Genomic DNA, 24,875 nt, shown 5'->3' on the forward strand with positions numbered 1-24,875 from the left:
GTGTGGAGAAGTACAAGAAATGCACCAAGTGGTGTCAGTACTTCAGAGTTTTATTTAGATCCTGGCTTGCCTATTGTTTATCCATATTCAGTCTTTCCAGGTCATTGTCAAGATAGAGTAATTCTTTCTTAATCACCTCTTTGCAGATCCTTAGCTAGTTACCTTCCATTTTCATCTTACACATAGTGTTGTTAAATAATATAAGACACAGTTAAAGAAGTGCAAATGATTTAATGGATAAAATATAGATACAGATTTGCAACAAATGTATTTAGAAAATTACACCAATTAGTGAGAAAAGGCAGCTGGTAGAAGGTAGGAAATTTAAATTATGTTAAAAAAGTTATATAAAAATACAAATACTGTGATAAATGAATCAAGTGTTTAGTGCACAAACAGACAGAAGGCTGTGTAGTCTTTTTTATAAACTGACCAATGCATCATTGGTATGGATATGGAACTCTGTTTCTGTGTACCAGATAGGATAGACAGCAAGTAAATATTTGCACAAGTGCTGTGACATATGTTAGATATAACCTTGTTTTCAATATAGATTATATATTTTGTGTGTTGCTTGTTCCAGAGTAACAGCAAGTCAGATGAATGAATGACTGATTGAAACCTTACTTGTTAGTTTTACATTACATATTTCAACAATGGGGTCAGTTGCTTTGGAGGAATATGAACTCATGAAGGATTCGAAGTACAGAGTGTAAGTAATTGTATTAGGATATTGTTTGTTACTGTAATGATTTGAAATTTAAACTTAGCATTGTTTTTATTGCTCTTTTTAAGTTGTGACATTTTTTAAGGTTTTTCATCAGAAACCTCTAGACTGAAGTGATTTGTGTTGACAGGTATGTCTCAGCAGTAGACAAAGCCTTGAAGAATTTTGAATATACAAGTGAATGGGCAGATCTTATATCAGCCTTAGGAAAGCTTAACAAAGTAAGTGTACTTTTATTTATAAATTAAATATATTCATTTGTTAACATTCTGAATGTTATGTTCTTGAAGTTCAATAAAATACTGGAATGAGTGTTGAATTGTGTATTTGTTTTAATAGGTGTTATTAAGTCATATGAAATTTCCTGTTATTCCACGCCGCATCAAAATAAGCAAGCGTCTGGCCCAGTGCATGCATCCGGCTTTGCCGTCTGGTGTCCATCTGAAGGCACTGGAAACATACGACATCATTTTCAAATGTATGGGTACAAATAGACTCAGCAATGAGTTGTTCATTTATAGTGCTGGTAAGTACGTTTGTGATCATGAATTCAACAAATAATTGTCTGAAATAAGCCTTTTGTGTGTGTCCTGCCCAATTCTTCGGACCATGCCAATATATTTGTCAGTTGCCCTCCAAACTTATTTTTAGGTCTGTTTCCTCTGTTGGGTCATGCTGCAATGAATGTACGGCCATCTCTTCTAACTGTATATGAAACCCATTTTGTTCCACTTGGTGAAAGGCTGCGACCTGGACTTAGTGGGTTTCTTAGTGGTGTTTTACCTGGTCTTGAAGAGGGTTCTGACCATTTTGACAGGTAAGCTTTTGGTTTGTTTAAAGATGCTTTCAGTTGCTTAAATTACATAGCATTGAGCAGTAGGATGATCAGTGAATAATGAATTGAAAAAAGATATGGAAGTAAGTTACTGTGGTCTCATTTAAAGTACTATTACAGCTTTTTCATAGAGGGACTGCAGAAAACCACAAAAAATCTCATTCAATATAGCTGTTCTCCAGGCTGAGGTTTGAACCCAGGATTTCTTGAATACTAATCAGGAGAGAGATCCACTCAACCACAGTCACTTTTTTACAGTTTTTTGTTTTGAAAATAATGTTTCTTTTATTACTTTATGGATTCAGTTTATGTTTTGTGCTGAGCAAATTGATGCGGTAGTTTTGTTTTTGATAGTGGTTTCCCTCATTATATCCAGTGAATGTTGAGGTAGTTCCTTAAAATAGGCAGTGATCACCACCTTCCAAATCCCCACACCTCGCACATGTATATATAACCTCTGTAGTCAGACCAGCGTTATTTAATGACCAAAGAATAATTTATATTTTTTCTTGTGTGGGCATCTTATTGTTTCAGAATAAATGAATAATTAAATTATATATGCTTTGTATTTCCAGGACCAACTCATTGCTTGAGAAAGTATGTAATGAGGTGGGAAGAAGTCATTTTTATGGTTGCCTGTGGGAATGCTTGGCATCTAATAGTGGGATTCGCCTACCTGCTATATCTTTTGTGCTGTCTCACTTCAACAAGAAACACACTATGGAAGACCAGTTGTATATAATGGGTACTAACATTGATGTCATGGTAAGAGACGGGTGGTATGATTGCCAGTGAATTAATACAGAGCATGTTACAGTTAACTGTGTAGATGCATTTACATTTTGATGTGCTGACTTTTATTACCACAAGTATGAAAGACTAAAGAAGATATTTGTGACATAATTAGGTGGTTATATTTTTAGAGATTGGTTCCTTAAGAAAATCTGGATAGTTGTATGCTATAACATAATATGATATATATAATTTTTTTCAGGTAAATGCATTGTGTGCTGGAGTGCAGGATTCAAGTGTTTTAGTTCAAAGGAGTGCTCTGGATTTGCTCCTAGTGGGTTTCCCCATGCACAATAGCCAACTGGTTCGAGCAGATATGGTATGCCTCGTTACAGCTGCTCTTGTAACTATTCTCCGGCGTGATATGTCATTAAACAGGTAAACTGAATGAAAATAGTATATGTTCTGGCTCCTACTAATCATCATCATTACTGAAGCAAATTCTGCTTATTAAACATCATTGATATATTTTTTTATAATTACTGTATGCACACTTTTGTATTTTTGTAAAACATGTATTTAGTTTAGATAAATTTGGAAAGGAATTGTTCTTTAAAGAAGTATGTCATAATTCTGAACAGATGTAGAGTTTTTACAATTTATTTTGATTTTGTGTAGTTTTCTTAGTGCTGTAATTCCTTGCCAACTGGTAATTTCATTCCTGAAAAGCACTTTGTTGGCATAACCACAATTTGTGAGACCAAGACTTGTGGGGAATTCAGGTTAGGGAAACTATGGCTGCTAGTAAGCCTGAATTGGCTGTTTCTTCATAAAACAAGTAATATTCAATAACATGTTCAGAATAAATTATACATAAAATATAAGAATATGTTATGAAATAACACGCTGCAGTGGTAACCTGGAAGCGATTTTCAGATGTCTTTACAGTCCTGTCCCCAGAAAATGCTATTCTCTTGACTTGGAAGCCACTGGCATTTTCTGTTTGTACAAAAATTAAAAAAAAAGAGCTGATACATGAAACCAAATACTGCAGTTCAAAAAATTGGATACAATTAGGAAACAGTGGATACTTGAAATCTGCTCTTGGTAAAACTGTGGTTGTTAGGGGATTGCTGTCATTCATATTTTATTTATAAACGTATGATGTTTTTCAACATTAACATGTCTTCAGATATGTTATATCATAAATTTCAATTAAAAGTTTTAATAGTTGGTTACCACTGCATGCATATTGAATTGTTTTTTCTAGTTAATTGTAGGAGAGATGAACTTGTATGGAAGAAGCACAATTGTAACCTGCTTCTGGCAACAAAATGTACTAAGTGCATTTATCAAGCACATATAAGTTACACTGTTTATTGAGATTATTGTATTAAAAAGTGGAGTATTAAAGCTGTTTCTAAAATGTTATTTTTTTGCAGGAGATTGTTTGCATGGCTGTTGGGATCAGAAGTCAACATTTCATTACTGAGTTCAGAACATCCTTTAGTAAAGAAAAGTAAGAGCTCTGAAGGATCAAGTAGTAACCTGTATTTTGATATGTATTCAAGAGAAATGCTAATTCAGGTTTGTAATGTTCATAAATGTCATTACTGCAGTGTTAAAAGGTTTGTTTTCTTAAATTGAGATTGGGCATTGTTACATTGTGTTTCTCAGAAAAGTGTTTCATGCATTTTTAAACGTATTATGTAACCCTATCATTATGCAGGCCCACATTCTCAATATTACCATTAGAAAACAGTATTATTTGATTAAAACAGTTCTCCTCACAAATAAATAGTATCATAGATCCAACAGAAATAAATACCTAAATACAGCTGGCATTCTTTGACACCTCCACTTTCATATTGGAATAGTGCTTGAATCACTTAGACTTCTCGTCCTTCATTTTTGTCAGTTCATCACCGCCTCATTTTCATTTGATGATATAAACTGGAAGGAATGCATGTGAAGGGACAGAATGAAATAAAAGGTGTGAAATAGGTAAGAAAGGGCTAAGGGATGAAGATACAGAAGAACTAATTTCCCATTAAATTTTAATGGGCTGTTTTCACTAGTTAAAACACATACTTGCTCATTAACATGTGATGATTTTTTCACAGGCTATCAAAATTACTTTGAGTCAAGGAGAGGGAGAATCTCCTCACGACTTACGTCCTTACAGGTTGTTGGTGTCACTGCTAGATAAGCCTGATATTGGCCCGGTTATACTGGATGATATTCTATATGAAGTATTCAGGTAAGGTTCCTTATGTCGAGTCTTTCAGTTCTGTTAAAATTAAGGAGTTTGAAGCATCATACACCTTACTTTTTTTAGTTGTGTATATTTTATCATTTTTAAATACAGATCTAACCAAAAAGTAATGTAGGTTTTTAAAAATGGAAACTAGAAAGATTAAACAAGGTGATAAACTGATTGATCAGTACAGGATATTTTGTGAGCAGTATGATTATTCACCTGTTCAAGAAGTGATTGTATCCTGAGCATTTAAATGTACTCTTTGTTCTTTGATTTCATTTCACTGAGCTTCCTTTTCAATATTATTCTTTCTTCTATGGTTTGATTTTCCATGCAATCTTTAATCCAAAATATACGTGCATTTCTTGTTGCCTTGTCTTGCCTGTGCATCATCCTACATATTTTAGTCACCCTTACAATACTACTGTTATCCTTATATTGATTTGGTCAGATATCTCGTAACCATTTTAATTTGAGATGTCATTCTGTGCTATTAAGAAGAGTTTAAATGTGCTAAATGATTACTGCATAAAACTGCCTGCTACATTATGGGCTCTTCACTTCATTATAGAAACATTGTTTAATCAGCTTACAAGCGTTCTTACTTTCAGGGCATTATACCAGGCATGTGAGAGTAATGATGACAGTTTTGGAAAGGGTGGCGGAACTATGCACAAAGGAAGTCAGGAGTTGCTCAAGAGTGCCAACTTGTTCTTCAGTACCCTGGAACCATGCTACATTTGGATATATGCTGGAACACTGTTTGATGAAGCCTGTGCACGGCAAACAACAAATGATGAGACAGCAAGCCAAGAGAATGGGTCAACACCCAAAGAAGAAGTTAAACCTGTTGGAAGTGGACCACCAAACCTTTTAGAGGTATGGGTGAGATTACCAGTGTAAAAATTATGATGTGAAAGGAAACAGTAGACTTTCCAGTTGATTCTTCTGAGTAAGAATTAAAACATGAATGTTTCAATATGAGGATATGATGCCAATTTTTTAATTATGAATTTCTTTTACAATCATTGATTCAGTTATGTAGTTGATTAATCCAGGATTTATTCCCATTTGTCCTGAAGTAATAAAGACACAATGTATACATAGGCAGTATATGCAGATGGTAAGCTCAGTCTCTGCAAGAGAGGCTGTATTTGTTTATAAAACTATATAACTATTAATTCTGGATATTCAGTGTTCTGATACTTATACAGTGAAACCTCGATGCATCGTTTTCGGCGGGGGTGGGAAATAAAAACAATGCATACGGGAAAACGATAGTTGCGGGAAAGCATTAAAAATTTTAAAAAAAAATGTTTCTCTTTCAAAGTTACTTCTTTTTACCAAAAAAGTCTTTAATGGACAACTGGTTTGTCGAAACTTTACGTTTTAGGCCAAACAGAGCCCTTTCCACATTCAAAATGTTTTCCTCGTCACGTTCACTAATATTATGCGCATAAAAGAACGACTTCACTTTTGCCAATGCTTCGGCAAAACTCGGCACAGCTTCGGGCTCGCATTCGTCGTCTTCCTCTTCCTCACCACTCCCACCCCCTTCACGGACAATAACAGGAAGAATGGAAATACTATTACGGCCGAACTCAACGAAACGTAGCTTTAGAAGACACAAGATGAACCAGAAGAATGAAAAGTGCCGCCCGCCTTTCCTTTGTATTTATAATAAAAGCATTTGTGAAGAAATTCACACTGCACATGCCATCTGGCATTGCTGGAACGAAATATGAGTGCACCCTAATTAAACTCGTAAAATTTCTGACATTGGGCACCACCATTCTCACCCCTGCACCACTGACCCCTCATTCCAAAAGAATCTGTGCTGGTTGGGCGACATAACAGGTTACCGCTACTGTGTATTCCAAAAACATTGTGCGTCTTTCGGTATTAATTTATCTCAAAACCCAGCATTTTAATTTCTCAGAAACGATCATTGCGTAAAAATTGTGGGGCGGGACTAAGATTTTTGAACGATCGATGCGATAAAACGATAGAAGCGGGAAAATGTAACATTATTTTATATGGGATGTATCCGGGACCGAACAAAACGGACGATGCATCCGGGAAAACGATAGTTCCGGGAACGATGGATAGAGGTTTCACTGTATACTTTAAGATATCTGGCTGCGGGCAGCTACTAATTTCAGCTCCCCAAAGTCCAAGAAATCCCTTCACACACTTGACCCAGCATACGCTAGTTAACCGTTGTCATTCAAGTGGCAGCAAATAATTTTCATTGTTTGTGTAATGTACTGTCCCTGTATGCAACTGTATAAGTATACAAGAGAGATAATAGATTGCCTCATCTCTTTACATGGAAATAAAAAAATTCAGCTTTCTAAACACGACAACTGAATGACACTCCAAAATTAGAATATAATTTTTTTTTAATTATGTGAGTGCTGCAATGACCAGTCAGTAGTATTTGATAGAACAGGATAGTATTCTTAAAACTTGTATGCTTTAATTTTTTCCTCAATGTAACAGGAACAGTTGTTTACTTTGAAGTTGGTAAACATTTAAACATTTATGTGTTGTATATAATGCTGTGAATATTTGACCAAACACTAGGGCTTAAATAATAGCTTGGTCTGTTACTTCAACATTTATCATAACTAATAACCATTTTTGTTGATTTTTTTTCTAGGTGTGCACCTTAACTGAATTCCTCTTAGATGCAGTATCGTTAGAAACATACATGGACACACCCAGTGAACATCTCCCAGGATTATTCCTTCATATAGTAACACAGTTAACACTATATTGTGATGCATTGTTGCCTCAAGAGGTTGCCCGAAGTCTTCAACTTTGTGCCAAAGTTCTTTCCAGAGTCCAGCCATCAGCATTAGTCAACCAGCAAGATAGTGCAAAAATTTCTGCCCTTGATCATTCAGAAGAGAAGATTAAATGTAACATACAATCTGATATTGCCAAAAGCTGTAGTGACGTGTCAAGTGGGCAGTTAAATTGTAGTAGAGCTAACAGTGACTTTTCAGAAAGTAGCAAAACAGATAAAGGCAAAACTGAAACAAAGAAGTCATCTTCCAAAATGAAAAAGTCTCACAGTGCCAAATTTCGAACTAAGCATTCTAAGACCTCCCTCAGTAATTATTCCGTAAGTAGTCCAGTTTTGTTATCTGTAGTGAGGAATGATGGCATGGAGAGAAATCTTACTGAAGATTTACATGCAGAGGTCATAACAAAGAGTGCTGAGGCTATCAGTTCAGAATTCATGTCTCATATGGGGAGAGAGAGTCCAGATATTGGAAGTAGAAGTGCTGGACCTTCTATAGAGTGTGGATTGAACCAAATGGACAGCAGTTTAAGTGGACGTGGTTCATCATCCAATAAACCATTGGTTGTCCCAGAATTCCAGGTTCCAAGCAAGCAGCAGTCCATGCTTGAACAAAGCCTAAGACAATATGAAAAGTTCTATGTCAAATTTGTCGGTGGGCAGCATGTTATAAGTGGCAGAAAAATATGCGAACTTTTTCAGGAGTTGCTAGTCATTCTTCCTTGTGAAACTACTGAGATACGTGCAGCAAAACTTGAAAATTTGTTGTATAGGTGTTTAAATCCTGGTAAAGAAGACATTTCTTATTTACATGACTCTTTACATTCATCGTCCAGGTGCACAAGCTTAAAGACTAACAGTTATGAAATGTGGGTTAATCTAAACTCAGTGACTGTGTGTCAGAGTGAGCAGTGGGAGGAGCCAGTGAAAGTTGCTTCAAGCCTTCTAGTCGAATTGTCTACTTTTCCAACGTATTGCCTTCCAGGAGGGTCATCACTGGTCGCAGATGAACCTATGGAGCTTACGTCATTTCCCGAGTGGCTACAAGTATTAGTTGTGTGTGCATGTTGGCTAAGCAGTGCACCAGCACTCCAGTTAGTTGCAATATCGACACTTCTAGACCTGATCTCTCTCTTGCGATCACAGTGTGAGAGTGCAGGAGTCTCTGAGAGTGAACACCAAGGTGTTGTAGCTGTTGTTATGGTGCCTCTCCTAAAACCATGGCATGTTCAGTATTTAGAACATCATACAAATGTAGTTCCAGTACTGGTGCATTCTCTGTGGCACCATCTTGGCCAATTGAGCTCAGAGCACAAGGTCTCTTGTGTTGAACTGTTACATCAGTTACATAATGTGTTACCCAGTAATGATGCTGTTGAAAATATCATAGGTCAGTCTTTGACAGACGAAAATATTGAACGCAGAGTAGATGCTTTTCAGAGGTTTACTCTTCTTTGGCATATTGGGCGGGAAGTTGAAACCAAAGCGGGAATAAATAGGAATTTGCGAACTTTTGACAAGTCACTCCTGAAGATGTTAGATAATCTTCAGTTAGCTGAAAGCTGCCCTCTAAAATTGCAGGCACAATCATGGTTACTGCATTCCCTCCTTCGTGGAGATATATCACGATTGGTGGATCCTCTTCTTCTTATGTTGTTGGACCCTGTCACAGCTCGAATGAGTGTTCTTCATGTGAACATTGAACATTCAAACACTGTTCTCACGTGTGCTGTGAAAGATGCAGAAAGTGGAGACAATCCAGATGAGATTTCAGCTACAGCAAAGATCTATGCAATTAGTTCTGTTGATGGAAATGTAATCTATCATGTTTCTGACTCCACCGATCAGAGAAAGATGAAAGATCGTAAAGAGGAAAGGAGAAAAGTGACAAGTAATCCTGTGAGGGCTAAACGAATATTTGCTGTAACAACACTTGTTGGGGGAGGAAAAAGAGAGAACCATTATATAACTGAGAAGAATTCATATGTTAAGGAACATGAAAATGCTCTTTCTTTAACCAAGCCTCAGGTACAAAATATATCAGTATTTGTAAATCCTTTTTCATCTAATACAACCAACAGCAATACTTCTAATGATTCTGCAACCGAAGATGATTCGATGCACTTCAGTAATGGGGAAGTTGTAACAGCACATAAATATATTCGTAATGCAACTAGGTTCCATCAGAGTGAAATTGGGAGGGAAGAAAAACCAGCTGACATTTTAGATTCAAGTAGCAGGAAGGGGTCCAATCCAGAGTTTGTGGAATGTGTCTCAAAACTTGAAACAGTTGATCAGAGACTTGCAACAGGATATGAAGAGAGTGTCAGTGGTGGAAATTTGTCATCCAATAGTAATATGAATGATGGACTTGAAGTGGTTCGTGGAGATTTGCGGAGATGGTCTGTGGGGGATGAGGAAATGCTTGGAGATCTGGAAGAATCTACAACGGCTGAGGAGTTCTTTGGAAATGGGAGTCCCTGCAGTGGTGATTCCTCAAGTGTCAATGTCGTGGAAGAGATATTGCATGATGTGCTTCACATGGTGGTCAGTCAAAGTGCTGAGGGCAGTCAGGTGAGTAATTTTAGCAGAAATATGTTTGGTTAACTAAGTAGTATTACATTTATATTTAAGTAATTGTCAACATTTGTTCTTATCTTCTTTTGGACAATTTATATGCAGGCCATAGTCTGAAGAAAATAATATTTAATTAGTTTCAGAAGAAAAAAACATGTAAAATTTACATTACCTTCAGTAGACTTTGAAGTTATGGTTCTGCGTAGCTAACTATAGGATGCAAAGCAATTCTATACAGAGTATAGAAGTCTTTGTTTTTATCTTGATGTTTCTTTTGAGGGGAGAAAGGATATTAATTTACATATTAATCAGATTTTAAGGTGCATAATCTCAGTCTCCAGTAGTTGAAAAATGGTTTCTTCGGATTTGGTGAAAGGCAGAATACTACAGAAGATAGAAGAATAAACCCTTGTAACATACCTGACTTTTATATGCAGAAATATGAAATATTCAGTCCATTCTATTTCATAGTCAGTTCCTGTACTGACTGAGCTATTTCAGCTTCTCAGTGTTTGTAGTCAGTATTTTAAAAGATATGTGAACTTGGAATGAATTGGATTAGAATAGAGTTCATTTATTTTTTCCAAATGTGTTCATTCACATTGTTGTGTAAGTAATCGTCAGTCATAGTGTTTTTTTTTCTAGGTTAAAAGTGAGAATAAGCAACGTTTTGATATGAAATCACCTGGCAAGCAACCAATGGGAGTTGGAGTTCATCAGTTGCATTCACACATGCTACTCTACTGTGGTGTTTATGATTCGAATCGGACATTATATGCTCTCAGTTCACTTCGTAGCATCTTGCTGACAAATGCTCGTATATTCCTGTGTGCTGCTGCTGCCACAGGACTTGCTAATGTTGCCAGAAGCTCTGATCTTCTTGTGCTACTTGCTAGACATCGCAAGTCAGTCTTTGGTAGAAGCTTCCATGGTGATATTGCTGCCTCAAGTGGAGAGTTTGGAGCAACATATCGAAGCAGCATGTACCTGGAGGTTTTGATCTCTGTGTGTTTGTATTTTGCCAGGAGCTACTATCCTAATTTGGGACAGATGAGACTCACTCAAGAGGAAATTGCAGGAAATAGACAGGTATTTTATTGCACCGCAGCTGTATCAATTATTGCCCATAGTCTGAGATACAGTTAGTATTTATTTTGTTAATTGCCTGTACTCCTGTCTTCAATTTTATGGTTCTCATTACATTGGTATATAATTTTATTTATGATATAAGTGGCAGGAATTCAGATTGATCTTGTACTCTTTGAACAATAAACTTTGTTAACCATTATTTTAGCGAATTAACAGTGTTGAAGGTAATAGCAGTATTATGAATCAACCTTCATTTTATACCTTAATGAATTATAAGATATTTTGTTAGCTTCTGATCTCAGTTTTGTTTTTATCTTTTTTTAACATTTTTGCAGTCTGTTAATTTATGTTCTGCATGCTTCTAAAGTTTTGATTCCAGTTCCTTGAATAACCTTCTTTGACATGAATGTATCGCACTTTGTCTATCGAAGGCAGTGTCATCATACCTTATGTAGGCAACCATACAGATGTTAATTTGTGTATGTTTGATGAGATGTTGGGTATGGTATTCCTACTTACTGGTGTTTTACGTGTAACAATTTCATACCAATCTTCATGAAACCAGAGACATTTATATTCGTAAATAATATCAATATAAACTGCCTTTCATCTAATATACTGCTGTGTGATGGAATCTGTTATAAGTAGTCCCAATTAAAGAGAAAGCAAAGTGTGTGTTATTTATGTTAATCTCTCGTAAACATAGCATGATTGAATACATTTCATCTCCTGTTATGGTGGTAGCAGTACTGCAATGTCATCTGCTTTACCTTGCTGTGGGTGAAGTGCCTGCCATCTGTGAAGTAAGACCACCAAAGAAAATAGTATCCAGTTGAATTAATTTGATGTGCTCTATACTCCTTTAAAGCATATGGATATTTTTTTTGTTTTAAGTATTGGATTCTGAATATTTTTTATGGTGTGCTATTTGTAATGCCCCATATAATAAAGTTGTGGAAAAGAATGTAGAAATCATTTGCTTTTTTCACTTGCTTATTGTGTGTCATTATTCCATGTTATATTTTTTACCAACTAATGCAATTTTGAGATATTCATTTGTTTTTTAGTGTTGTATGTCAACAATGAGATTTTGTATTGTGCATTATTTTATTAATATGTGGCTGATTGTTGTATTTGTTCTCCATTTAAAGGTACAGCTTGCAAGTGCCGAGATTCTAATGCTTATCTGCTCTGAGTTAATTTACATAGTTCGAGACAGTGGCAAAGGATTTGCTTGTTACATAGCTGATTTACTGTCTCGATGCAAGGTACAAAAGGTGGTTCTTCATTGTGTTCTCTCCAGTGTTTATAACATGAAGTCCATTGCAAATAGTCAAGAAGTTCAGTCTCTTAAGGTATGTATTGAAAAACCATGCTCGATTTATTGAATTTTATTTGTGAAATGCTTTGTTTGATTCTTCACGTACTCACTTGGACAAACATATTGTGTGTTTACATTTATGTTTCCCTGCCAATATAATAATATTTTGTGCACAGTTGTAGAGTATCTGTCAGTTTTCAGTGAAATACTGTAATGAGTAAAAAGCAACAGACTCACAGTATAAAGTGTAAATAATAATGTTGATTATAGTACAAAACTCAATAGTTTTTGTTGTGCTTACTTAAACAAAATTTGTTGCTTGTTTTCATTTGCCTGTTTCAACCTGCTTTTAATTGCAGTCATTCTCAGCTGAAGATCTACCACAACAGAGGACCTTCACAGAGGAAATAGTATACTTCAATGATCCTGTAGTAGAAGGAAATGAAAATGCTGGGAGATGTAAATACCGAGGTTCAGATCATTCTGAAGGTTTTCAAATTCAATTGCTTAGGTAGGAATGGGAACTTTGTTTTCAATTAAGGACAATAAGCAGGGATATGCAGGCTTTTCAGTATTGAGGAAACCTAATACTCTTGCTGGTCAGGACAGAGACAGTATATGGAAACTATTAATATTTGCAGTTGAATATAACTTTTTTTAACATAAAGTTTACACCACTCATTTGTATCCTGAGCACTGCTCATGTTTCACTGTCCATAGTTTTCCCATCCTAAATATTAGGTGTGCTCTATGAAGTGCTCAAAACTAAAGAAAAACATATATTACTATAAAAAATTCATTCCATTGTTTCACAGGCTAAGGATTATAATACAAAATGTGATTGGTGTTGGCTGAATAATTTATTTTATACAATGTTTTTATGAAAGTAGTCTTGATGAAACAAATTGTAAATATTCTTGGAATTTCTCTTGTGTAGATAAAGCAATATAATAGTTGTTGAATTGTGTTTCTATTTCCAGACTTCTCTTAGCACTGATAATGCTTGAACACCAAGTAAACTCTCAAAAAGGTGATGGTGAAACACCTACAGCAAGCAAAGAGGTGGATCTGACTTCACTGAGCAAATTTCCTGCAAATCAGTTCAAGTACATTGCTGGTCATGTGATTCCACAGCAACCAATGTTCCTTGCAGCCATCCTTAGTGCTCTTCAGCAGGTCTGTTGATGTTCCTGTTTACATTTTCTGTATAGAAGAATTAAAGTTGTGTCATTCTCTTCATTTGCTTGTTTGTTTTATTTCTTGGTAAAGATATTATATACGAAAAGTGGTAAATATTGCAAGCAGGTTTTAGCAACATTGTTGGTATTGGCATTTATATGTGTTTATCCATAGGCTATTTAGTGCTGCCATATTTGCTGCAATGTTATAATGCGAGTTATTTTCATCTCTGATACTACGAAGTTCAAAGCCAACAATCTTTGAATGTGATAAGTTTGATTGCTCTTGTGAAGTGTATAATAGTAAAAACAGTAATTGCGTCAAAATATGAACATTGTTGTGCTTTGAAAGTTGTCATAATCAAATAAATATTCTGTTGGCTCTGCCAGTGTCCAAAAAAATTAATATTTGAAGGAGGTGATGACCGAAAGAAAGTAATATCAAAATCAATGAATGGACTGTATGTTAATTCATTGATCTATCCTAACTAGCTAGCCGGTGAAGGAAGCAGTAATGTTATAAATGTTTAATTGTAAAGATCTGTGGGTTTTTTCCCACTAGGACCACACAAGACATTTACACCAGCACTGGACAACTCTGGTTACATCTGCACTTCCTTTCATGGCCCAGTCCCTTACACATGTAGTGATGAGTGTGGTGAATCAATTATGCTGCAATGTGGAGAAAATGTCGGCAGTTTACAGAACTTCTAGTAGTTCATGGTAATTGTTATAATTTTTTTATCCATATGTATAATTCATTAGCATTTGTTTATTGTTCTGTGTATATTTTGAGTGGTGTGTAAGGCAGGAGCTTGCAAAGATCAGAAGTGCTTGCATTGTTTTGTACATTTAAAGTTGAAAGTAGTGATTTTTATTTGTCAGCATCTCACATCTCGCTGTGATCTTTTATCTTCCCATTTTTTCCTCAGTCTTCCAAGTTTACATTTTCCAAGAGGTTTACCCACCAAAATTCTCTATGAAATTCCTGTATGTGCTTCCAAGTTACATGCCCCACCCATCTTAGTCTTGCTGCCGTAACCATGCGAGGTAATCTGTATAAATAACTTTGTTTCTCATTATGCAATATCATAATACTTGTCACACATAGATCTAAATATTATCTTGAAGACAAACATTTGTAATTTTTTTCTTCCTGAATGTGTAATATGTTACACACACTCATACAGTAATGAGAAAACTTATTACCATATTTTATATTTCCTAATTTGCATTGTTTTGGAAACAGGTGGCTACAGCAGCTTTTGATATTGGATCCAAACTTAATGTTTCCTTAATTTCATTCTTCCAAGATTTGTACTTTGTTAAGCATTTTCAAATTGTCTGTTGCAAATATACTTTCCCAGCGAGATATAAGTGTATCTCATTGAAATTGTTGCAGCACCCCAGTGGCATTGTGCTGTCTGCCGGCAGACTACATGGTGACACAGCTGGAAGCTCTGACTGTGCTTTGCCACTATTGCCTGCTGGATAGCACTCAGCAGCTGTCCCATGCTTTCAGTCAACAGATGTTGGTTGGTTCTGGAACTATGTATATGGGCATACCTGGAGCAAATCCTGGCCAGATATTTAATAACCTGATACATGTGTTCATGCCAACACCATTACAGCAGGTTTGTTGTTTCAGATGATGGCTGTATAACTTTTTGACTTGTTTTGTGGAATATTACACATGGAGTCACTTTGTGTAGCTCCTAATAAGTTCTGAAGTTTTATTTTCACAAAACTTTATAGGAATGTCAAGGAGATCATTGTCTTCCACTTTATTTTTATCAGGCAAGGCATAATCTTATGATGAAGCATCATCCGTTCTTTTTGATCCATCCTAACCATTTCTCTTGTGTCTGTGTTCATGCTTTTGTGAAATGCGTAGTGGTATTAGATTGTGAACAAGTTTACGAATTTTATATGATATTGTTTTGGAACCAGTACTGGAGTCAGTACCATTATTTTTAATTGCAAACAAGAATACATTGTTTTCTTGTCATGTGACAACTTTGCTATCATTCATTGATTATGACATCTTAGTCATTGACTGTAATGAAAGTGTGAGATTTTAGGTTCTCACAGTAGTTGTTATAAATGGAAGATGTTGAATAGATGACTCCAACTCACATTTGAGAAGTGACTGGTTACAATCTGTTCTTGGGAACCAGCTATCCCAATTATTTTTGTGTTTCCCCTCACTCTCTATAAACAATTCTTGGATAGTGTATAAATAAACCATTGCTGCTTCCTTTTACATCCCTCCTGATTTGATATTCAGTCATCCTACTGCATATCTATCAGCACTATGTAACCTCTGCGGTATATACAGCAACTTAAAATAGTTGAATAACCAACCAAATGTTGGTGATTGTCTTCTGGGTTGTCATACCATGTGGACTTCAACCCTGAAGATGGAGGCAGTATATTCCTACAACGTTGGTACTCACCTAGATTATGTGGTGCCATAACCTAGAAGACCATTATTGACATCTTTATTGCCACGAGGACCTAAAATCTCATAACCAACCAAATGTTGGACATGTTACATGGAACTACTTTGTATGTAGAGGAAAATGTATCTTGTCAGTATAAATTGTTTTAACTTCACATATTTTTGTCTGTTAGGATCCAGTCCCCAAAGAGAAGCTTGGTCAGTTTGATCCCCACGTTACAGCAAGGAGGACAGTTCTTAGCAACATGCCTCGTATCATTGCCAGTGTATCAGTGCTGTGGCAGGCTGTTATAGCTGGAAATGAGTGGTAAATATGTTACATGAATTTCATTCTGTATTTCTCTTACCATGTATTTGTTGCGAGTTCCTGAGTATAAATTAATTCAGTTAATTTATTTGTAATTGTTTGTAGTTAAATAAGGGGGACAAGAATCCGAATGATTAAACAACTGAGGATATGGGTCATTTGTAATATGGTTGAATACTGATTGATTTATTTAATTAAAATATGAACATTCTTTAGTTAGGCTCATTTCTTAATTAGTAAAATACAGGATGATTCAAAAGTCAGGACACCCTGGCTGTAAAATTGTATCAACATGGAATGTGACCATTTTGAATTCTTAAAGTAAAATACTTTTTATGCATATGCTTGTAAAGACATTAACAAGGCCAGACATGAAAAGTTATTAAGTAAGTATTAGTAAATTGTAAGTAAAAACATGTTCATATGTGTTTTTCTTTTCATGTATATCTTGACTTTTGAACCAGTTTGTATATTGATGCTCAACATGATACAGAATAAGTGGAGGGTAGCAAAGAAAGAATTGTGGGACATAAATAAAGATAGAACATAAGAATCATATTGTTCCGTCAACAGGGAACATCAGCGTTGTGCACTGGGAAGTCCTCGTGTTGTGAAGCACCATCTACTTGAATTCTTCAGTCCTATTTCTCTTCATCATGGCATCAACTTCCTGGCTGCAATTGCTGTTGCTTGGCAAGAACGGAAAGGACAACTTTCCCTAGTTGCTAGAAAGGTTAGTTAGTATTGACAATTGTAAGATTTTTACTCCATTGATTTTTAAACTGCCAAATATATTCTGTAACTGTGTAATTGCAGGTGGTTCCTACAGCCAGTCCTGATCAGCAAGTGTTGGTGTACCTAGTAGCAGCAATTCGTGTCATGCCTATTGACACACTTGTTCAGACCGTTCATCAGGTTGTAAAACAGCCACCCCCAATACAAGGAGCCAAGAAGGTTGGTAACCATGTTATAATATAAGATTTAAAACTTATAAGATAGTTGAATACTATAAAATCTCAGGTGATCGGCCATGTAAGTAGTGTGTTAAAGACCAACATTGGTTCTTAACTCACCATTGACTGGCTGATCACCCAATACGATTTTATAGGAGTCATGTTATAATGATCAATAATGTGCTTTTGGTATTGGCTCACAAAATTGTTTTAAATTCCATCTATAGAAAAAAATGGATGTGGGTATTTTTCTTTACTGCTAGACATGCTCATCACCATATTGCCCCGAGTTTGGATTTCTGGTGAAGTCAGGTCTGTTACACAAATGGAATACTTTGGAAGGTGAATTCTGAGATATGATTTTCATGATTACATGTGTTATATTCCTCTAATCCAGAAGGTACAGATAGTAGTGCTCTGAGTAAACAAGAGGACTTTGTTTTCTATGATGAAATTGGCCAAAAAGAAGGCTGGTATAGTGATAGAAGTCCTTTCTGTTCCGTAACAAGGGACAGTTTGAAGATGACTGCCTTTTGGGATGTTGTAAGAAGTGTTAGTTTATTTTAAAGGAAATGATTTTGCAGGACTTGACTCTAGAAGTGAGCATTCTGGAGCTGTTCTATTGCTACATGCAGACCTGTTCAGGCCCACAGCTTGCTGAAAGCTGGGGCTCACTTATTGGACTGCTGAGGGATGGACTTACCCTCACACCTCCAGCTCAATTTCTCAGTCTTGCCATCCTCAATGAATTTGTTCAGAAGTGCTGTCCACTTGCTGAGAAGAAAGACATGAGAGACCTACAGGATATAACAGCAAAGGTTTGAGTTAGAGAATATTTTTATTCACATTGGTGTTTGCTGTATTTACTGCCATTGTTCTTGAGTCCTGATGCATTTCTTGCAATATTTGTATGTGCAGTTATGACCTTTTTTTCTTGTGAAGTAGCCTCTAAATCCCCGCAGTTTACATCCTCAGCATTTACAATGGCATGTAACACAGAAGATGAAAGAATTTCATAATTTAAACATTTGTGATATGTAGAGTATTGTGTACTGAAGTACATGTAGTTCCCACTGTGGTTTAAAGATGGACAGATAGATAGTTCATGTAACTCCTAAGTGGAGCATAGGGCCTCCTTTCAGAGGTTTCATAGTCTTTAAAGCGTGCATTTAAGAGTAGTGAGTGACTAGCCCACTGACTCTGCACAAATTCTACTCACTCCTGATTTTGACTGCCAGAGCCATCTAGCAGTGAAGCAGTGAATCAGGAGAGACTTTGGTGAGAAATGGCCACTGAATTTTGCTTACGAAACATCTCGTATCATGCTCGCAAGGTTCTTTTACATGCCGTAAATCTATGACATGGGACCGCCGGCTTTACTTCCCCTCTGAAGGAAGTTGTGCTACGGATTTTTATCACCCTTTAAAATCCATCGACCTCAGCCAGGATTGAACCCGCGAACCAGTGGCGAGCATGCTAACCACTAGTCCACCGAGGGTAACACTGTGGTTTAAAGGGCTGAAGTATTTTCTCATCAGATGACATGTTTTTCATATAAGGATTGAAAATTGTAAATATGGTAGCTTGATTGTCTTACATGGGATAGGTGTGTGTGTGTGTTTCTTGAAGAAACTGTTACCTAGCTTGTTTCTGTTTATTCTTTCACAGCTTGTGGAATCCTGTTCACAAATTGCTGGAGCTTGCTTAGAACAGACAACGTGGTTGAGACGTAACTTGGCCGTGAGAGAAGAGGAACCTGCCATAACTTCAGGAACTAAAGATAAAGAAGGATCAGGTGGGTTTATTTCCTCAAGCTAAGGTGTGACTTGTGAGCATAATATCCACTAATTAAATGAGTTAAATTGCAAGTGAAAAATGTTTGGATTGAGGATCGCCATTTTCGTTTATGTATATGATAAGGTGAAAGATAAGCATCAAAGTAACTGTTTCAGTAAAAATAAGTGATATGTGCAACAAAATATTCAAATGAGTTTGAACTTGAACTTTTAACCTTAAAAGTACAAAAGATTGGAGATACAGGAAGTGATCATAGATGAAAAATAAAATAAATTGGCACCTGTTAGAATATTCAATGTGACCAGTCCAAACATGAATAATTGGTGATTTCAAATTTAATTAAATTATGTTAAAACTTGTTTGATCTCTGTATTGCAGAAATGTATGTGCAGAGAAATACTTTTTAGATATGTGATATACCCTTTTCCCTTTTTTATTCAGGAGTTTCATGCTTGTCGACAGCACAGTATAGTGTGCAAGCTCAGGCAGTTCTGGCAGAATTGCTAGCACCGCTCCTAGATGTCAGCTACGGTAGCCAGGAAAAAGAAAGGGTTGTAGCATTGCTCACAGCTTTGATGTACAACATTACGCCATATCTTAAGAATCACACGTAAGGGTTAAACTGTACATTTAATCTACATGAAGTAATATATTGTGGAAAATGCATAAAGTTGTGGTATTTTTGGCCTTGCTACCCTTTGCCCAACTGGCAAACTGAAAGAATCCCTTTATGTTTTGGAGTATTTGTGTGAGGTGTATTGAGTCTCATATTGAACAGAAAGAAATAAAATCTGGGGAGATACAAGTAGTGACTTTAGATCTTTGTGCTTCATATACTTTACCCTTTTAAGGCGTGAGTTAATATTTTTTGAGTCATGACTACCAGACTGAAATGTAACTCTTGTCTGTTTAATAAACATAGTTCCCTAGATAGTGTAATCTTTTTGTTATTAGTATACTCATAATCCATGTTTATTGTGTATAAAATTTCATTTTCTTGCAAGAAAATTTGTCTGTTAATAATATGAACTTAGATCATTCTGCGTATTGTTTTTGTTTTGGGCAAAATGAATTTCCAGTTACTTTTAGATAAAAATCAGAATGATACAAATTTTCATGTAATAAGCAAACTGGAACCAGTGGAATCCCATACCTGAAAGTTATTTATTTTCTAGTTTGAATAATCCTTTGACTTGATTGTGCCTTTCTTATTATTTTCCAGTTGAAACAGTTTTTATTTCTATTGTGTAATGTATTTATATGTATTATTTCTTTGTTGCAGTCGTCGCAACATACCTAGTTTTCATGCATGTTCGCAGCTACTGGCAAGCTTGAGTAGTTACCAGTACACTCGTAAAGCATGGCGTAGAGACGTTTTTGACTTACTTCTTGATCCAGCTTTATTCCAAATGGAAGCCAACTGTCTTCCATATTGGAAAACAATTGTGGACAACTTGATGACACATGATAATACAACATTCAGAGACCTAATGAGTAAGTACATCTCTTCTTTAATAACGCGTAGGATGTCGACTTTTTCCTCCACTCATTTATAACCTGCATTTATCATTACTTTTATTAGATAATTATTTGCTAGGTTGTGAAACGTTTTGAGAAGTAAAAATGTAATTATACTGTTTTTAGAGGCATTAATGTTATAAATGTGTATCACTGCAAGGAAACACAGAATCTTGTGTTTACAGATGTTGGAAATGCATTGTGCTCTTAAGTTGGGCACTGCAGCTGTGTGTGTATGAAGCTGAAGGCCATATCCAAACTTATAGCAATTTGTCTGTAACCTTTTCCTTCCAAAGTGCTGAAATTAAAATTATACAGAATACTGCAGAATCTGTGGTCCAAGTTAGAAGTGTTAGCATCTAGTTTTTATTATATTATTTACCTGATTATTGTCATGCAGTACAGTAGTTTCAGGAATATTGTGCTTTTTTTAAAATGTATTTTTGAACTATAATTGTAATTACGCATTTATTCCTGCAGGTCGAGTGTCTGTGGCTCAGAGTGGTTCTCTAAGCATCTTCTCCAGTCGAGAACAGGAATATGAACAGAGAGCACAGTTACTAAAGAGGCTTGCTTTTGTTATTCTTTGTAGTGAAACTGATCAGTATCACAAGTATATGCCTGAAATACAAGGTGAGTTAATGTCATTCTGAAGTTTTATGACCATGCATATTAGTCTATATTAGTATAAAATAATAATATTACAAATAATTGTCCATTATATTATTATCTGTGGTAGACTCGTTTAGTGCTTAGCCTCCATGTTAAGTTGTTGCTATTCCTATATAATTCTGTTTTTCTCAGCTGCTTCTGTGCCTAGTGATGAAGATGACTGCCTAATATTCTCTTCAGAGTTTGTTCCTCCCTTTATTCTTAAACCAAAGACAGAACAGTGAAATTTATAATTGGTATAATTGTAATAATGACTATGAATAATGTCCAAATAAATTATCATAGTAATGTGAAATAATGATAAGGTTTGTGTTTTTAACAGATATATAGTTTTTTAAACTCATTTAACTTGGGGCGTACTTGGTTACAGTGATTGCTAGTGTGATTAAACCTTCCACTTCTAACATTTCTGTAAGGACATTTGCTGTGTTATACCATAACAACATTTCATGAAAATATTGAAAGCCAAATTAAGAATACAATTGTTCTCCCTACATCTTTTGCGTCTTCATAGTAAGATGATAAATTAATTCAAAATGCCTTTTGAAGTATGCTTTCAGGCAGTTTAGTACAGTTTCTTGTTTTATACTGATTTTTTGCAGATTTCATAAATTAACCTTTAACCTTTTTGTTGTGAGGCACTGGCTTATTTATAAAATAGTGTGCTGTGGGCAAAATCAGTATAAGTTAAATCCTAACATTTCTTCTTCTTTTGGAGTGCAGCACGTACGAGTCACCACATCAAGAGATGAAATAAAGCTTTGAAAATAATTTTTTTCTCTTTTCCTAGAACGACTATCAGACAGTCTGAGGTTGCCTCAGGTTGTGCCTTCTATTCAGGCACAGGTGTTCCTTTGTTTTCGGGTGCTGCTTTCACGAATGTCTCCACAGCATGTTACATCGCTGTGGCCTAATATTATCAGTGAGATGGTACAAGTATTCCTCCATATTGAGCAAGAATTGAGTACTGACACAGAAGAATTTAGGTATGTAGTAATCAGTATATCACATTCACTGTAACATACATTCATGCAAAATCAATTTTTCATTGAATATAAGAAGTTGGAATTGTGTAATAGAACTCTATAATAATTAGGGTCCTGGACTGAGGAATATTTTCATTTAACATTTATTGACTGTGTGGTAATTTATACACAGTCCAGTTTGCCATGCATTGTGCTAGTAAACCACTATAGTGTTAAAAACACCATAGTTTCAGTCTGGCTGGCAGCTCCTTAGTTTCATGGTTTAAATTCTCTGTTCCCATACATTAAAGGTTAATAGTGTTTCCTTGATATCTGGGTTATAAAGTACTTTTATAGAAAGCACGAAACAGTTTCATTCTCAAACTCAGACAGTCGAAGTTTTTGGTTATATCAAATAAAAAAGGCAATCCATTTGAACAATTATTAGCACTTTGGAACCCTTTCAAACAGATCTGTTAGATTCGTAATAATAAACAGACAAATTTTAGCTTCATTGACTAGTAGTCTTTAATATACATCCAGGATTTTATTTTGTTACCTGTTTAGAAAACTGTGTAATGACAGCTACATTTTATTACATAGTTGCAGAACATTTAAGGCATTGGTAAAGATGTTGGTCTGTTCAACATCAGATCTTTTTATGTAAATTAAGTAAGGAACGTACAGTTGGGTGTTGTGAATTTGAATTCATGTGCCCCTTGCTCTAAATGTGATATTGCTTGCAGCTTAAGATAAGTATGTAAGTATAGCAGAAGTGCAGGATACTCTAAATTGCATTCTGCTGTAACAAATAAGTCTATTTATTGTAAGTAATATGGCAGGAATAACTTACTTTAATGTTAAACAATTAAATTTGTGCAGAATTTCAATTTTGTTGTTATTTTTTTCAGTTTCACTGTGAGCCAATATATATTTTTCAAGATTATATTTCTTGTGAAGTTCCTATTTTTGTAAGCACAAAACTATGTCGAATGGTACTGGCATCCTTCTGAACTGATGTGTAACAGTTTATTATTATTATTAGAATTAGAGCTTCAGTCCATTGTTTTCAGTATTGTTTCTAACTGTGTGTGAGCTGTTTTATATAAAAAAATTAAAATTATAGGCACATTACTTTATGCAAAGTCATATTCAGGTTTCTTCAAGAAAAATATGTGATGTATTTTGTTGTGAGATGCAGTGATATTATCACACATGTTTAACTCCAGCCATGTTCCAAGGCTGTTTCTGAATCCAGGATAAATGTTTTGTACAGTAAACAGAGTTCAGGCTTTGGCAGAAGAAGGCTGTAGGAATGTATTAGGTCGTTGCTGCCTCCATCATCGGGGTGATGAGTGGACCTGTGAAATGTTGGTAAACTTCTGCCAGACTATATGCCGCTACAACCCAGGAGACAGCCATTTTCTTTCTTTTTCCCCTCCAGTTAAGACTTTTCTCTCCCTTTGGTTCAAATTTGCATTACAGTCTATAGATTATATTGTAATTTGTAACATTTTTTAGTAGTTTAATATAAGTTACTAACCATGTCCAGTCTTGTTTTAATAACATACTAACATGTGAACATGATTGCAGGGGTTTGTATTTTGAAGTGTTGTTTTTGTCTTGTGTTGTATTGTGTGGGATCATTGTGATATTAATTAAGGTTTTCTTTTTGTTTTTTCTCTTTGCTCCTCACCCTTGTGGGTGAAAATATATCCTTGGTGATGGGAAGTACAGAAGGAACAACAGGTAAATAGAAATCTGAGCATTTGTTTTATTAAAACCCTTCTGATATTTTTTTTTGTATTTTCAAAAATTTGTTTCAGATGCTTAACTCTTTGTATATTGTTCTAACCTCTGTTGCATAATTTATGCATTTCTAGTTTGTATTATTTCCTTCATGAAATAACACGTCCTTATGTTTTACAACAGTACAAGGAAAAATCCTAGTTAAAAAAGACAGAAAAGTTTCAGCCATGCAGTTATATTTCGTTACCTATGTTATGTTTAACATAATTTTTCAAATCCTTCACATTTTGAGTGAGAACTATGAAAAGTCATTTAATTTTGGTGTATGTAATAATGCTGCTGTGGTATTTACTGTGTAAGATGAATTGGAAAAGTAAAGGAAGAAAATAGTTGTGGCCTTATTTAAGGTACTGTTCTCACATTTGCTTGGAGAGACTACAGTAAACCACAAAAAAACCCTCAGGATATCCAATCTCTTGGTTGAGATTTGAAGCTCGGACCTCCCAGATATGAAGCAAGAGTAATGACCATGATATCCTTCTTGGTCTTAATTGATTATCTTAACTTGTCCTCATTCTCATAGTACTTTCAACCCTTCTAAACGATTTCTTACCGAGTATAACACTACTGTTTTACAGCTAAACAATTTAGGGTAAAAATGCATAAATTACGCAAGTAAATATGTTCACAACATCTTTCTGTTACTGATGATTGGATTTTTATTATGGGGGGTGATGAATTATTGGTATGTCCATTGTAACTAGCTTTCTTGGTGGCTGTACATTGATTGTTGCTGATATGACTAACCTTAGCTTGGATCCTTCATGCAAAAGGTAAGTTTTTTGAGCTTTGCTTCCACTCCTGCTGCAATCATTTTACACTTTGCACAATTAACAGTTTATAAAACTAATGCTGATATGGTGCA

General features: G+C 35.4%; 1 protein-coding gene across 2 annotated transcripts in view; it reads left to right on the plus strand.

Annotated features, from left to right (window-relative positions):
• The window catches only part of LOC110832673 (protein DOP1 homolog), a 36,621-nt gene that overhangs the window by 3,759 nt on the left and 7,987 nt on the right, over positions 1-24,875 (plus strand). For both annotated transcript variants that reach the window (XM_022069895.2, XM_087347739.1), the window contains exons 2-26: positions 584-712; positions 858-948; positions 1,067-1,253; positions 1,379-1,544; positions 2,138-2,327; positions 2,557-2,732; positions 3,737-3,881; positions 4,418-4,554; positions 5,166-5,433; positions 7,217-9,937; positions 10,586-11,029; positions 12,181-12,384; positions 12,710-12,861; positions 13,331-13,526; positions 14,091-14,251; positions 14,931-15,162; positions 16,163-16,296; positions 16,870-17,029; positions 17,113-17,250; positions 17,834-18,067; positions 18,918-19,044; positions 19,488-19,656; positions 20,329-20,540; positions 21,045-21,197; positions 22,027-22,222. In XM_022069895.2, the coding sequence (XP_021925587.2) occupies positions 657-712; positions 858-948; positions 1,067-1,253; positions 1,379-1,544; positions 2,138-2,327; positions 2,557-2,732; positions 3,737-3,881; positions 4,418-4,554; positions 5,166-5,433; positions 7,217-9,937; positions 10,586-11,029; positions 12,181-12,384; positions 12,710-12,861; positions 13,331-13,526; positions 14,091-14,251; positions 14,931-15,162; positions 16,163-16,296; positions 16,870-17,029; positions 17,113-17,250; positions 17,834-18,067; positions 18,918-19,044; positions 19,488-19,656; positions 20,329-20,540; positions 21,045-21,197; positions 22,027-22,222 (7,049 nt within the window). In that variant the 5' untranslated portion in view covers positions 584-656. The remainder of the gene's footprint in view (positions 1-583; positions 713-857; positions 949-1,066; positions 1,254-1,378; positions 1,545-2,137; positions 2,328-2,556; positions 2,733-3,736; positions 3,882-4,417; positions 4,555-5,165; positions 5,434-7,216; positions 9,938-10,585; positions 11,030-12,180; positions 12,385-12,709; positions 12,862-13,330; positions 13,527-14,090; positions 14,252-14,930; positions 15,163-16,162; positions 16,297-16,869; positions 17,030-17,112; positions 17,251-17,833; positions 18,068-18,917; positions 19,045-19,487; positions 19,657-20,328; positions 20,541-21,044; positions 21,198-22,026; positions 22,223-24,875) is intronic.

Source organism: Zootermopsis nevadensis, unplaced genomic scaffold (assembly GCF_977971745.1).
Source record: "Zootermopsis nevadensis isolate Lab colony 2312 unplaced genomic scaffold, Znev_1.0 Znev_ptg000012l, whole genome shotgun sequence".
Classification (NCBI taxonomy): domain Eukaryota; kingdom Metazoa; phylum Arthropoda; class Insecta; order Blattodea; family Termopsidae; genus Zootermopsis; species Zootermopsis nevadensis.